The sequence below is a fragment of the Charadrius vociferus genome, unplaced genomic scaffold, assembly GCF_000708025.1.
Source record: "Charadrius vociferus isolate BGI_N301 unplaced genomic scaffold, ASM70802v2 scaffold147, whole genome shotgun sequence".
In the NCBI taxonomy this organism is placed as follows: Eukaryota; Metazoa; Chordata; class Aves; order Charadriiformes; family Charadriidae; genus Charadrius; species Charadrius vociferus.
The window spans coordinates 1100559-1113687 of NW_009649570.1; the positions used below are offsets into that span (position 1 = coordinate 1100559).

Genomic DNA, 13129 nt, shown 5'->3' on the forward strand with positions numbered 1-13129 from the left:
TTATAAGGCTTAAGATTTAGAAATTATAACACATCCGGGGTTCTTTTGCACACTACAGATTAACTCACTGTTGCAGCCCTATGTTAAATATAAAATCCACGTAAAATTGGACTGGATGCTCCAATCAAAAAATTCCTCCCGGCATCTCCTTTGAATTTTATCTTTATATAGGAAATTCACCTTTTGGAACTGATGACTATTAATATCGTGTCTTCATAACTGAAGTCCACATCTTCATTGTGTAGTCTGCTTAGCTTTTATGAGTTCAAAGCAGCTATTCCAATTTTACATCATCTGATCAAACTTGAAGGTAGCCCCTCCTTTTCAAAAGCTTTAATTGATTTATCATGTGACAGCTTCTCCAAACATTTACTTGGGTATTAAGTAGTGCTTAGCCATACCAAAACATTTTATGACATGCACTAAAAGGTCTATCATTTAATTGTATACATTATGTTAATACTCTTATTAAGACTTGTTTACAAAAAAACTGGTTTGTGAATGTTGCCAGCTTCACAACACCACAAAACATCTGCTGAACTTGGCTACCTGATTAACCGAGTGTTTCTTCTTGTATAATTTTTTCCTATCATGTTTTAGGAGTGTAAAGGAACAAAGCAGAGGAACTGGGCGGAGGACAAGTATAAGAAGTATAAGTAAGGTGTACAAGTTGTCTTTTCTATCTTTGCAGACATATTCTCACGGCCTGGGGAAAAAAAATTGAGCGCTTTCTTTAAAAACAGGAGAGGAAAGTCCCACAAAGACAGCGCTGCAGCCAGTGAAAGTTTTCCATTGCAGCCCAATTACACAGACCCACAAAAGGTGGTAATCACCGTTTGCTCTTTTATGATGAACTGCGGTACATCTCTGTTGGGGTTCAAGCATTTTCTTTACCAGCCTAGATCATGTCAAAAACTGTTCTCAGCCAAAACTGGAAGTTTGAGCACTAGAAGGTACTGCTTCCATACTGTCTTAGACTAGTCCTCACAAGGTAACTTGTAATAATGCATCTTGTTATTCTTTGAATATCCTAGGCAAGATTCCTGAGGCACAGCATGACAGTCGTCTTAGAATCACCCCTCAGGTCAAGCAAAAGTGAAAGCAAAGAATGTATCCTAACTGTGGTGAAGTGCAATTGCATCATTTGGCTTCTGATTTCTATCTCCTGTCTCAAGGGCTTGACTAAGACTGATTTCACAGCAACTGTTAGGGACCTGTATACACCTCAGTCTGAATTCTGTGTAGTCTAGTAAATAGTTTTTAATTCTGTGTTGTTAAACATATCAAAAAGAGATTTTTTTTTTTTTAATTTCTTACCTTTACACCAGGAACACCTGGAAAACCTGGAGAACCAGTTATGCCAAGCGGGCCCTGTAAAAGACAGACAAAAAGCTGTAATTCTGCAATTTAGATCACACAGATTAGTATCTAATTACTGGGTAAATATGGTTCTGGGATTAAATATAGTCTTAGTCATAAAACATTTGTTCATAAGAAAACCAAAATAACTATAAATATTTTTCTATGTGATACATATACATTTTACAGAAGTGTGGTGCAGAATTTTAGTAATGTGTTTACCAACTTCAGCAAAGTTACAACCCTTGATTCAGCTATTAATGCTCAACTGCAATGTACACAGTTGACAATTATTATAGCAATTGTTCTTCCATTTTAGTTTTTATCATATTTAGATTTTTAGGTGTTTTTTAAGCTACCACAATTCGTCCTACAGAATGTGGCAAAGAAGAGTTTCAATTCTTTTAAACTTAAAAAGTATTCTAGACAAAAGAGAAATATAAGCCACATGTACATTGAAACAATTGGGTTGCTAGACAAGATTTCTGAGGTAAGCAACATGATAAGTGAAAATATAATTAAAGACTATGGAAGTATATGCCCTGCTTCCAATCTTCTGCCCCGTTGAGATTTCCAAATTCACCGTCAAATTCATTTGCAAGCTTTAAAACACAGATGTTGTATCAAATTTTCAAGGCTGTATAGACAAAGACGTACAGCAGAGACAGTTTCCTGCTTGGACCTTTGTTCAGAAAAGGAAGTGGAGGAAAGGCTGCGTTATGCCACACCACAAAACACAACACTCTGCAGAGATTCACCTCCAGCTCCCAAAACCAGTATAGCTCTTCCCAAATAGCATCATATCTTGAGAGAGTCGATGCTGTATCTAAGAAGGGCTGACAGCTTGAGAAGACCATAGTATGGATGTGGCTGCACTACTGGTTCTAGAGCCAAATTCTTGGTGCGTTGCATCACCGAGTGTAGGTGCACCTCATGTGGCTGTGAGGACAAGAACTTTGAGCAGGGATGCAAAGAGCTGGTGCTGCATTACATGGCAGACTGTCCAAACTCACCAGAAAGCAAACTTCAAGTGTATGCACTTGAATGTACCTGTATGTCATGACAGAAACTTTCCAACGACTTCCAATTAAGCGTCTAAAGTAAATTTGTAAATTGTTTCCATTTTCATAATGCCTCTTGTGCTGAACAAGACATTCAGCAGAAGACCTTTCTACTGTACTATAAACTCTCTGGATGGCGGCACACAGTGGTTATAAATATTCACTACAACACTATTCCCAGATGATTCCTCCTTATCTTTTCCTGATTTTCTCTCTTTTTGTAAAATATGATGCATACCATGAAAAAATGTTCTCTGTAATAAAGTTCTGCTGAAAAACTTAATAAGAACAATCTGTCCCACTAAGCTTTCATTACAACATTTTTGCCATGACCTTGCGCTGGATTTCTACAGAACTGATGTAACAGCTCACTAAGTATATTTTTGAAAACCTATGTCCCAGTTTACTAGATCGCAAATACATGTCTGCCAAATCTCTCTCTCGTTGCAGGAAGAATTCCATCTTACAGTATACCACTGCACTGACCCAAATAACAACGCAGTTCATTAACGCTTCCTCCAATGAGAAACATATGCATTAAATATCAGTATCTCCCTTCTGACACTACATGGGATTTTATCAAAAAAATGTTAGCCAACCAATTATCATGTCCAGTGAAGCTGAGCTCATATTTTACACCAAAGAAAATTTTCAACCTTCATGTAGAATTTCACAGCTCAGGAGACAGCTTTTTTAACTTTATAATGTGTTTTCGATACTGAAAAATCTTTTCATTGTTTGAAAGTTTCTTCTGACAAGCTACCCTTCTTTCATGATATGCTAAATAATTGAGTTTTGCAGCTTTTAGACACTTAAACTGATTATTTGAGCTTCTATTACAGTTAATTATTTCTTAATGAAATTTTTAATAAAACAGTCTGTTCATTAAGATGACACAGGTAAATGAATTTTTCTCAGGACATATAATTATTAAATAAAGAGTATGCACAGAATGAAATTTTAATTGCAGGCAGGTGTGTTTTGGGGTTTTGGGGGAGTCCTGTGTGGTGTTTGTGGGGTGGGATGGGATTTTTTTGGTTTTTTTTTTTTTTTTTTTTTTTTTTTTTTCATTGAATGTCACAAAGTGGTAAAGGTTCAGGTTGGCTATATCAATGGGCAGAAAATGTCAACCACATCCTAGAAGTAAAGCTTTCAAAAAAAGCAAACACAAAAGAATAACACATTTTTAAAGTGGAAGCTGTTCTTGCACAAATAGTACGAAATCATCATAAGCTTTCATTTGCAAAAGCAACATATAATTAACTGTATGTATATGAATAATCCCACAGGCTTCCTAAAACTCATGCAAATTTACTCAAATCCATTTTGCAAATGCACTGTGAGATTGGATGGTAGGAACGAAACCACCCCCCTTCGATACACCGACATCCACAGTTTAAACCACCACAGTTATCTTCAGCCCTGTTGCAATAGGGTGAGGACTTCTGCAGTGATGCATACCAGGCTTTCTCAGGTTGGCAGACACTCACACGTAGGCTTCTGGTTCTTCAGTTCAGTGTGTGTCTGTCCGTAATTGAAAGGCTATCTTTACACATTTTGTAAGGGATCAATTGCAGGTAGCAAGTTCTGCCATCAGTGAGCAGCATTCCTTCTTGCTGAGAATGAGTACCATTTCATTTGCCAACTTTGTACGTGAAGGAAGATAATACGCAATTATAAACTCTTTTATATTACAGTGCATATCTTTAAGACGCTTATCTCTCTACAATATGGATCCCACTTTGTAAAAGCAGCAAAGCATCACCTCTCCAGGGAAGATGTCACTCCTCTGCAATTTAAAACCTTTAGATGAAGCAAACTACAAAGTATCATATCTCAGAGGACATAACTAAAGCTAAATTGAGTAGAACTAAGAATGACTTACAGATAATTCCAGGTGCACTTAACTGTGACCAGCAACTGCCAACAATTTTTTTGTGGGTTTTTTTGGTAGTATCAAAAGGCAAGTGGCAAATATAAAGTGAAAAAATAGGGGATTAAGAAAGAAACTTACCATTGGCCCTGGCTTCCCAGGCATACCGTGTTGGCCACGTCCACCCTACATATGAAAATAGACAAGACAGAGTATTTATAAGAACTCCTTTTTATTTATTTATTTAATTATTGTTAGCATTTTTGATAACAGCCATACATAGTAAAGTGATCAAAGAAATGCTGGACTCCTCCAAGAGCCCTCCAAACACTGGCACAGAAAACTTCTGGAAGAAATTATGCTCCCCTTCAAGCTAATGGATTTCTCTACTTTCAGAGAGGCGAATATTTTGACAGTGTCATTGTATGGAGCACATAACATAAACTGAGCACTTAAAAGTCATGGGGAGAAATGCCAGAAAAAACAATACTTGACACTGGACGGAAAGCAACAGAAGGAAATTTCTACTCAAATATGATCTCATGTCAAGGCAAATCCCTCATTTTACTGAAAAGCAAAATATTTTTTAAGAAGACAGCTTTATTACCTGGAATTAAATTATAAGACTTAATTTAAACTGAAATTCTAAAGTTGGATTTTAAACTTTTTTCCAGACAAAGTCAAAACGTATTATTTCTAGTTCAGCAATTTTTGGTGAAAATAGTCTCTCAACAGAAATTTCACAGAAACAAAGATGATATTTTCGTATCACAGAAAAAAGTGTTGTGAGTGTATTTGGCCTCATGGGAAGCTCCAGTATGAGAAATTACCATACAGCTAGCATTCTCCATTTAAAACTGGTTTTGACTTTTGAAATTTATAGTAAAGGCCTCAACCCACAAAACTCTGCTCAGCCCTAACTTTCTTAAGCTACAGCAGAATTCACCACAGAAGTGACTAGCAACCACAGGAATAAACACTTTCAGGTCCAGGGATTTAAATTTAAGTAAAACAACAGAAAAATTACAAGGAGATAGAAGGAAAATCCTACTTACAGGGGCACCCTGTGGTCCAATTCGACCTCTTTCTCCTGGCATTCCTCTAGGTCCCTTGAAGAGAGAACAAAAAGTGCATTATTTAAGATCTCATCATGGCAGAATAACAAAAAGGGGAAACCATAGTTCACCTGATTTTTTTTCCCTCCATAGTGGAGAGAACAAATGCTACCCCTCTTTCTTTTTCTCCTCCTTTTTCTTTGCTTTTTACTGTTTTTTTAACGTACTTGACTTTCCCTGTGCTTCAAATAAGTTTTGCACTGCATCGCTCTTCAGCAAGCTCCTGCTCAGTCTTTTTTATTTGCTTTTAACAAGAACATGATTAGGTTCACTGAGACTACAAGCATGATAAGGGCAGATGATGCGAACAAGAGTTACAGAACCAAGTTGGGTTTTTTCCAGCTGCAGGTGTAGCTTATCTTGTCCTATAGCAGGAAAGAAGTGCAGCTTACATAAATCCTTGCAGCCTCACAGTTTGCCTAGTGGAAATTTAATAGACTGTAATTTCTCTTTTTCTGTTCCAATAGTATTTCCAGTTTTAAACACATTAGAATAAATTCTGTATATACTCACCAGGGTCAATAACACAATTTCATTTACTATGTCTCATTCACAAACTAGGTTCCACTTCGGAGATATTACATTCTGCGTGACACAAGATAGCACTTCGCAGAGAGATGTCATTATCTGATATCAGAAAGGTGCTTTACTCCCAGAAGCACTGCCGAGAGTTTATTTTTGGCATGTTACACCGCTCTCAAGTATTCAGTTCTCCAAAAACAGATCTGAATAAAAACTACTCTGAGAAAAAGTTCCTCCATTTCACTTCCATGTCATGCATGCTTATCCTCACCATAACCTCCAAAATCCTGTCTGTGGTTTTCTTAGCTAGTGTATTTCTAACCTAAATTATTCCTTTTCTACCTCAGAGCAACCTAAACCAGTTTTTCTCATATTGAAATCACTCCATATGAAGCATCAACATTTAAAAAAAAATTAGACACCCTACACTTACATGAGTAGGTACACAATCACAAAACCTACATTCAAGTTTCTGTTGAGCCTTCTTATTTATCATTATTATCTGTGGCTGTGAATTGCAAAGAATAACAGCTTATAGTGGACCAAATTTACTGTTAGCAAATTTACTGCTACTGGACCAAATTTACTGTTACAGAAAACAAAGCCTTAATTAAGAGTAAGTTCAGTTTCATGACATCAAGTATAGATATCCAAATCTTAGCATTCCTATTGGCAATAGTGTTGACAACCTTAAAGCCACTTCTGTAATATCCAATGCACATGACACTCACCAGAGGACCCGTTGCACCCATGGCACCTGTTGGTCCAGATTCTCCCTAGAAATGGAAATGAAATTACACAATTAGAGGAAACGGGTTATAGGAAAATGGAGTTACAAGTTTCCTCCCTGTCCTCCACGCCTATGTTAGATCTAAGAGGCAGATGTGCAGAGTCACCTGTGTGCATCAGGGGCACTGGTCCCCATGCTGATGGGAAATGCCATATTTACATATTCTTAGTGAAGCACATTTAACTCCTACCTGTTCTAGCTAACAGGCGACACCACCTACTGCGCTGTTTCTACCAATTCTCCTGCTGTTGTTGCCTCCACAGAAAGTGGTAGGCAATCTCAGAAAAGAAATATTTTCTTACACAAACTCTCCTTAACTACTGATTTCACATTTAAATTTAGATTTTGCAAGATTCACTTCATTTACTACATTTTTAATCTAAAGGAATAGTTCTGTCCTACCTGTGATTATTGCCTACACTAGGCCAAAAACATTTCTGCATCAGCACTGATCAATGTGGAAAAGCCTGAAAAAAAGTATTCTATGCTCTTCCAAAATATCTTTTAATCCATCTTGAGAGGATCGACTCCAGCTGGCTATCCAGTATTACCACTGCTTTGTGCTGAAGTTGTAACGGTGCTGCAGTACCAGTGAGGGTCAAAAATTCTAAGCGAATAAAATTGCTAAGTGAAAAATAGTCAGTTCAATAAAATATACTCTCTTCTCTCCAATGCCTGTTTCTTTCAAGCCAATCTCTAGTATCGTAATCCAAAAGAGGAGAGTCAGATTTTAGTTACGCATTGTTTTGTTTTATTTTATTTTATTTTATTTCTTTTCATTTCATTTTATAAAAAAATGTTAGAAAACCATTTTTCCTCTCTCAGCTTGGTGACGCAAAGCCAACAAGGACCACAAACTGGCCAAGTGGAAAATTGCAAGATGTGCATGGGCTCTTTGTGAACAAACTTTGTTGTCTTCAGCATTACATAGTTGTCACAGACAGACCACAGGCACTTCACCTAGTGATACCTTACAAGACTAATACTAAGCACCAGCTGAAATTGCGACTGGCACTATTGAACTCTCTTCCTGTATAAAGCTCAGACATGTCATTGTATAGCAGTTTGTATGGATCAAACACACAGTGAAAATGGACAATTCCACATAGCCTCTCCACTCCATACACGCAGCATTGGCAGGAGAGGGTACAAAGCTGCATTCAAAACATCAACTGCCTTTCATTATTTGGTATTATAGAAAACATGCTTAAGTATTTAATTCTTTGGGCCATGAAAATACCTTTGCTCCAGCTGCTCCAATTTCACCTTTTGGACCGTCAAGCCCTTTCAATCCCTGTAAGAGTTATAAAAATATGGAGAAATAATATTTATATATGTACACAGACAGAGCATTCCTACTACTATTGTTAAATAACTCGATACTAAAGTGTTAAGAATGGATCTGAGGTGGCAAGAGCAAGAAAGCAAAAAAGTAAAGAAGAAAAAAACACATGGAATAAAGCTTTTAAACATTTCCTAAATGGAAACCATTTGTACAAGGTACATTTCCTTGGATTTGGTTTCCGTTTTAAAACAAGAACGTTTAAAAAAAATCCTAAAACAACAAGAAGGAGGCTCTGAGCCATAGGAAACCTATTTATTTCTCCCTGAAGTAAAATTCTGGCCAGAAAACTCAGTAATTTGTAATCACTCCATGTTGCAAACACATCCACCTCTCAAGTTCTCCACCCTAATGCAAGACTTGCCAACAAAGTGAGAGAACTGTCAGGTTTGTGCCTCCTGAAGCTTGGCAGGGCTCATGCAAGCTCTTTCCAGATTCCCAGATCATTTGAAAATACAGTGAAGAAAGCACTAGAGAATATAATACAGAGGTCAACTTAAAGGGGAATGGCATTGATTTTCTGCAAGGCCCTCTTTCTTGCAAATGCCAGGGATTCTGCTGCAATTTGGCAGGACTAAAAGCGTAGTCATATTCACCACTAACACAAAAGAAGTTGAGTATCTTTATACTGAAACTGCCTGGAAACATCATCTATAAGGAGAGGGAAAACCTTGCTTCTTACCCTGTGACCCTTGAGACCTGGGAGACCAGGAGCACCAGGAAAGCCTCGAGGCCCCTAAGTAGGAAAAAAGAAAAAACAAATAAAATCCTTACTTCTGCAGATAAACCCAGCAATAATGCTGGTAATAGGGAAGAGGGTAGCAGCATTAATACCAATAGTCCCAACACTCCTTCACCTTGGTGACATAATAGAGTGAGGCATAGCATTTAAGCAGGTCACAGACAATACCGCATAATGTGCTATGAAGTTAGACCATCTCAGCATTATGTACATTTTCACTGATATTAAAAGCTTTATTGTTTACATCGGTGTACGATCAAACCTCAAATAGAAGTAATGACTAGTGGTAGATCAAGTTTTGAAGCTTAATATGAAGAAAACTTAACTAAACAGAGATCAAAACTCAGAGCTATAATTTAAAATAAAATAGAAACTGAGACCATACTGCAAACCGTACGTGTTTTTTCAGAATATGTCAGTCAAGTAGCATGACAAACAACTGCTATTAAAACAGATTTAACAACTAAGCCAAAGTTGCCTCGTACTTAGTTTCATACCAAGTTTCCCAATTTCTTTTTCAGGAAAGACTAAGTAATGGAAGGGAGCCACGTGCCTCATGTCAGAATATTGGTCATGTGATTTTATAATGGAAATCACATTAACACCTTCATATTCTCAGATAACAATTCAGCAAACTGTTTAAATGTATCATTTCTTCACTATAGTACCTCTGAACCAAAGCTCTCAAAAAGATTACAGTTCGTACCTTTCCTCATAGAAAAAAGTCATGAAGATCTATTATAGAAGATGGTGCATCATCAAGCAACACTGATACTCAGAGGAGCAAAAAAGAACATCTGAGATCTCAGCATTAGAAAGGAGAACTTCACATACAGACAAGCTGTTTCCTTGTTAACATCAAGGAATGTGAGAAAGGCCTTTGTCTTCCCATAGTGAATTATATGGATAATGTCTGATCATAAAGTTCAGTGGGAAATTACTCCAGAGTTGGCAGACTCCTAAAGGGAAAATTACTTTATAAAGGTAAGAAATTTCTGAAATTAATATATTAGATTGCTTGAAATTACTTACACTCCATGAGTTTCTCAGTGAAGGACAATCTTTGTTGTCACACAAGTTCTTGTATATAAATTTGAGATTGTACAAATTATGCTTGTTTAGACTGAATGTCGCCTATAAAAACTCTTTCTTTGGCATGTCCTCAGTGGTATATGTATATTTGCTTATACAACCAGGGCAATCAAATGATCAAGCACACACATGTGACAAGGCACATGGCAAGGAGGCAAATCACGTACAAAGGGAAACAGCCCTTGTCAATGGTTATATCAGGACAGGGCCAAAATTATACAAGATGATTAAATGATATCATTTTATCATCATATATACCTGTTTTCTTTTATTTCTAGAGTAAACCATGACAAGTATCCTCTGCAGTACAAGTACGCATTATTTGGAAGTCCTTTAATCACATTTGCATATTGAAAATATAGATAAAAATAAATTATCCCCTCTTCCCTTGCCCTCAGAGTGACTGTTATAAAGGTAAACAGTGCCACCCCAACCTGACATCACTTTATAGCCTCTGAGCACTTCCTGCACATGATTGCGAATGACAATGTGAAATACTGGGAAATGGAGTACAACTTGTACGTATCATCATCTGTTTTATGCATATTTTACCTATGAAACAGTTGAAACGTACACCTGTGAAATGACTCTCAGGATTAATTCAAGGACTTTTGAATCACCTGTTTGGTTCTGAGCTATCACGCTGATCTGGATCATTAGAGTAAGCTAACACAAGTATTTCAGAAATTGAATGGCAGAACTTTGCACTCATTACTAAAAGAGTTAGTGATGACATGATTGTTTTGCTAAAATTTATATAATCATGCTCTTACTGGAGATCCTGGAAATCCAGGCTCACCGGATTGTCCTGGTCTACCGGGTTCACCCTAAGGAAAGAAAAAAAGGAACACATGAAAATAGCAAATGTAAAAATTAACTTCTCTTAGCATTCTTCCACTCAAACAAATGAGGACATTCACATCAGTATTATATATATCTTCTGTTTAATGTAACAATTTCCGTGACATAAATCAACTGCACACATGACTAGCAATGTGCATTAGACACATTAACTTAAAAAAGGCTCTTAACAAAGAATTGCGGGAACCAAAGACCAAGTCCAAAATGCATCTCAGCATCACAAGATGGCGCTGCAACATAGGTTTCCCGTGACTTAATGAGGCAACGTTATGTTATCCTCTCACAGAGAGTCAAATTACTTTAATTTTCCACAGGAACAACAATCTAAAACTGCCTGCATTGCAACTTGTTAGTTCTCCTTCTGTTCAAATGTGGATCATTTCATTCTAGGTCGGTAGCTATTTTCTGTGCAATGCAATATCGGAAAAAAAATGGTAGAACCAAATAAGGATATTTTGAAGATTATTCAAAGTCCTCCAGAGTCACAACCACACATTCCTTTATATGCATCAGTCAGACCAAATACATCCAGGAATCTGGGATGCAGGAAAATTAAAGGCTTCAGAAAAATAATTTCTGCATGGAAAGAAGGTAAAGTGCTTCACAAATGCAATTAAAGAAACGCATAAGTACATTGGAAATGGAGAATGTTCATACAACAGTATCAAGATTTGGCTTCACCGCACTGAGAATTAACTGTTTCCAAAGATTCTTACAACTCTTTGTACAGTTTAACAGGAAAGCAGCTGTTATACAAGCTATGATAATTTTTATACTAAAATAACCTGCATCTGCAGTTTTCAACTCATTTCCAAATGGATTTAGCATACTTAGCAAACTAATAATATACGTCTACTAGTAAATTCTTAGGCTACTGTTATGCAGTACATATATACTTATACAACATATATAATACATACATCTTACATTTGTGTGTACATACATGGATAGAGTCACAAAATCAGTTATGAATATAATAAATCATTTAAAAGTTTTTTAAAAAATAAATACTAAAATTTTATTATCCAGATCCAGGTGAATGTTATCATCAGACAGTACTTCTAACTCATCATGTGATCCCAAAGAGAAGAGCTGCCTCCAATTGCCCCATCCTAACTGTGATATATTATTATGTTCGATTTCAAGAAAAACATTTCAGTTGAAGAACTGGCTGACGCAAGAAATAATAAAGTGAAATAAAAGATAGGAAGGGTTTGAAAAGGGTTGCTAAGATTTATAGTTATGACACTGCACTTAATGAGGAGTATGATTACAAAGAAAGTAAATAGATAAAAGTAGTTACAACAAGCACATCTGCTGGTTAGTCACTGTCTCAAAGATGCCAATATTTGTTTTATTAAATATAAAACAAGATACAAAGAATAACAAACTTACATCTTCACCAGGTTTGCCCGGAGGTCCCTCTGGTCCACGAGAACCGACTGGACCCTAAGAAATGAGTATATTTGTTGAGAAGTCAATTTAGCCATCACTAAAATATCTATTTGCTCCATTTCAAAATTTGGTTTTATAAAAACAGATGTAGAAAGAGGATGATTTTATGCCTAAGCACACTTGCTTAATTTTGTAGTGCTCTTTCTAACCATCCTACCTCTAAGAAACTCACACTACATTATATAAAAATATAGGATGGATTCTTTAGGAGAGAAAAAATACATGAAAAATCACAGTTGCTGTTGTTCCAAATCTCTGATTCTTGCTTTTACTTTTGAATCATTTTATCACCTCCGAAAAGTAAATATTCTCATCATCTTTTGTGTAAATTACACTACCAGGTATGGTTTTATCAGTGCTTATCCACCCTCAGGTCTGTGCTGGAAAAGTAATAATGATTGTCTATACTATAATCATTATGCGTGTTCAAAACAATTCAAATTCATTGATTCAGACAACATGCTTTGAACACCACAACTCTTGACCGAATTTACTTAATAGCTTTGGCTGAGAGAACATGAAAAAAAAAAAAATCTGTTCTGAAGTATATATTTAAATAATGTAATGTAATGTAATGTAACATAATATTTGCAATTTTATTGTAGAAATGTTTGTCTTACCATAGGTCCTGGATCCCCAGGTTCCCCAGGTGGGCCTGTGGGGCCAGCACCACCCTAAAATTAACCAAGGATGAATACAGTTACAAATTCCAAAAAGTAAAAACATAAAGATATAAATTAAAATCCATGATCAGGAAAATCACAGCCCATCGTGCAGCATGGATTCTAATTCAGAACCAGTTCACATTGCAAAATAAGGGAAAGTTGGATACTAAAATCCCTGAAGCTTTAAGTAAGTCCTGTGCCATACACAAATCCCATGGGAAACTTAACACCATGCCACTACTGAAACCAAAA

The 13129-nt window shown here is 36.5% G+C and overlaps 1 protein-coding gene across 1 annotated transcript in view; it reads right to left on the reverse strand.

The window, feature by feature from the left end:
• COL5A2 (collagen, type V, alpha 2) overlaps nucleotides 1-13129 on the reverse strand; it is a 114132-nt gene that overhangs the window by 27789 nt on the left and 73214 nt on the right. Inside the window, exons 10-18 of the mRNA XM_009890128.1 lie at nucleotides 12833-12886; nucleotides 12153-12206; nucleotides 10670-10723; nucleotides 8745-8798; nucleotides 7961-8014; nucleotides 6662-6706; nucleotides 5349-5402; nucleotides 4435-4479; nucleotides 1318-1371 (exon numbers count right to left, since the gene is read on the reverse strand). Coding sequence (XP_009888430.1) covers nucleotides 1318-1371; nucleotides 4435-4479; nucleotides 5349-5402; nucleotides 6662-6706; nucleotides 7961-8014; nucleotides 8745-8798; nucleotides 10670-10723; nucleotides 12153-12206; nucleotides 12833-12886 — 468 coding nt within the window. The remainder of the gene's footprint in view (nucleotides 1-1317; nucleotides 1372-4434; nucleotides 4480-5348; nucleotides 5403-6661; nucleotides 6707-7960; nucleotides 8015-8744; nucleotides 8799-10669; nucleotides 10724-12152; nucleotides 12207-12832; nucleotides 12887-13129) is intronic.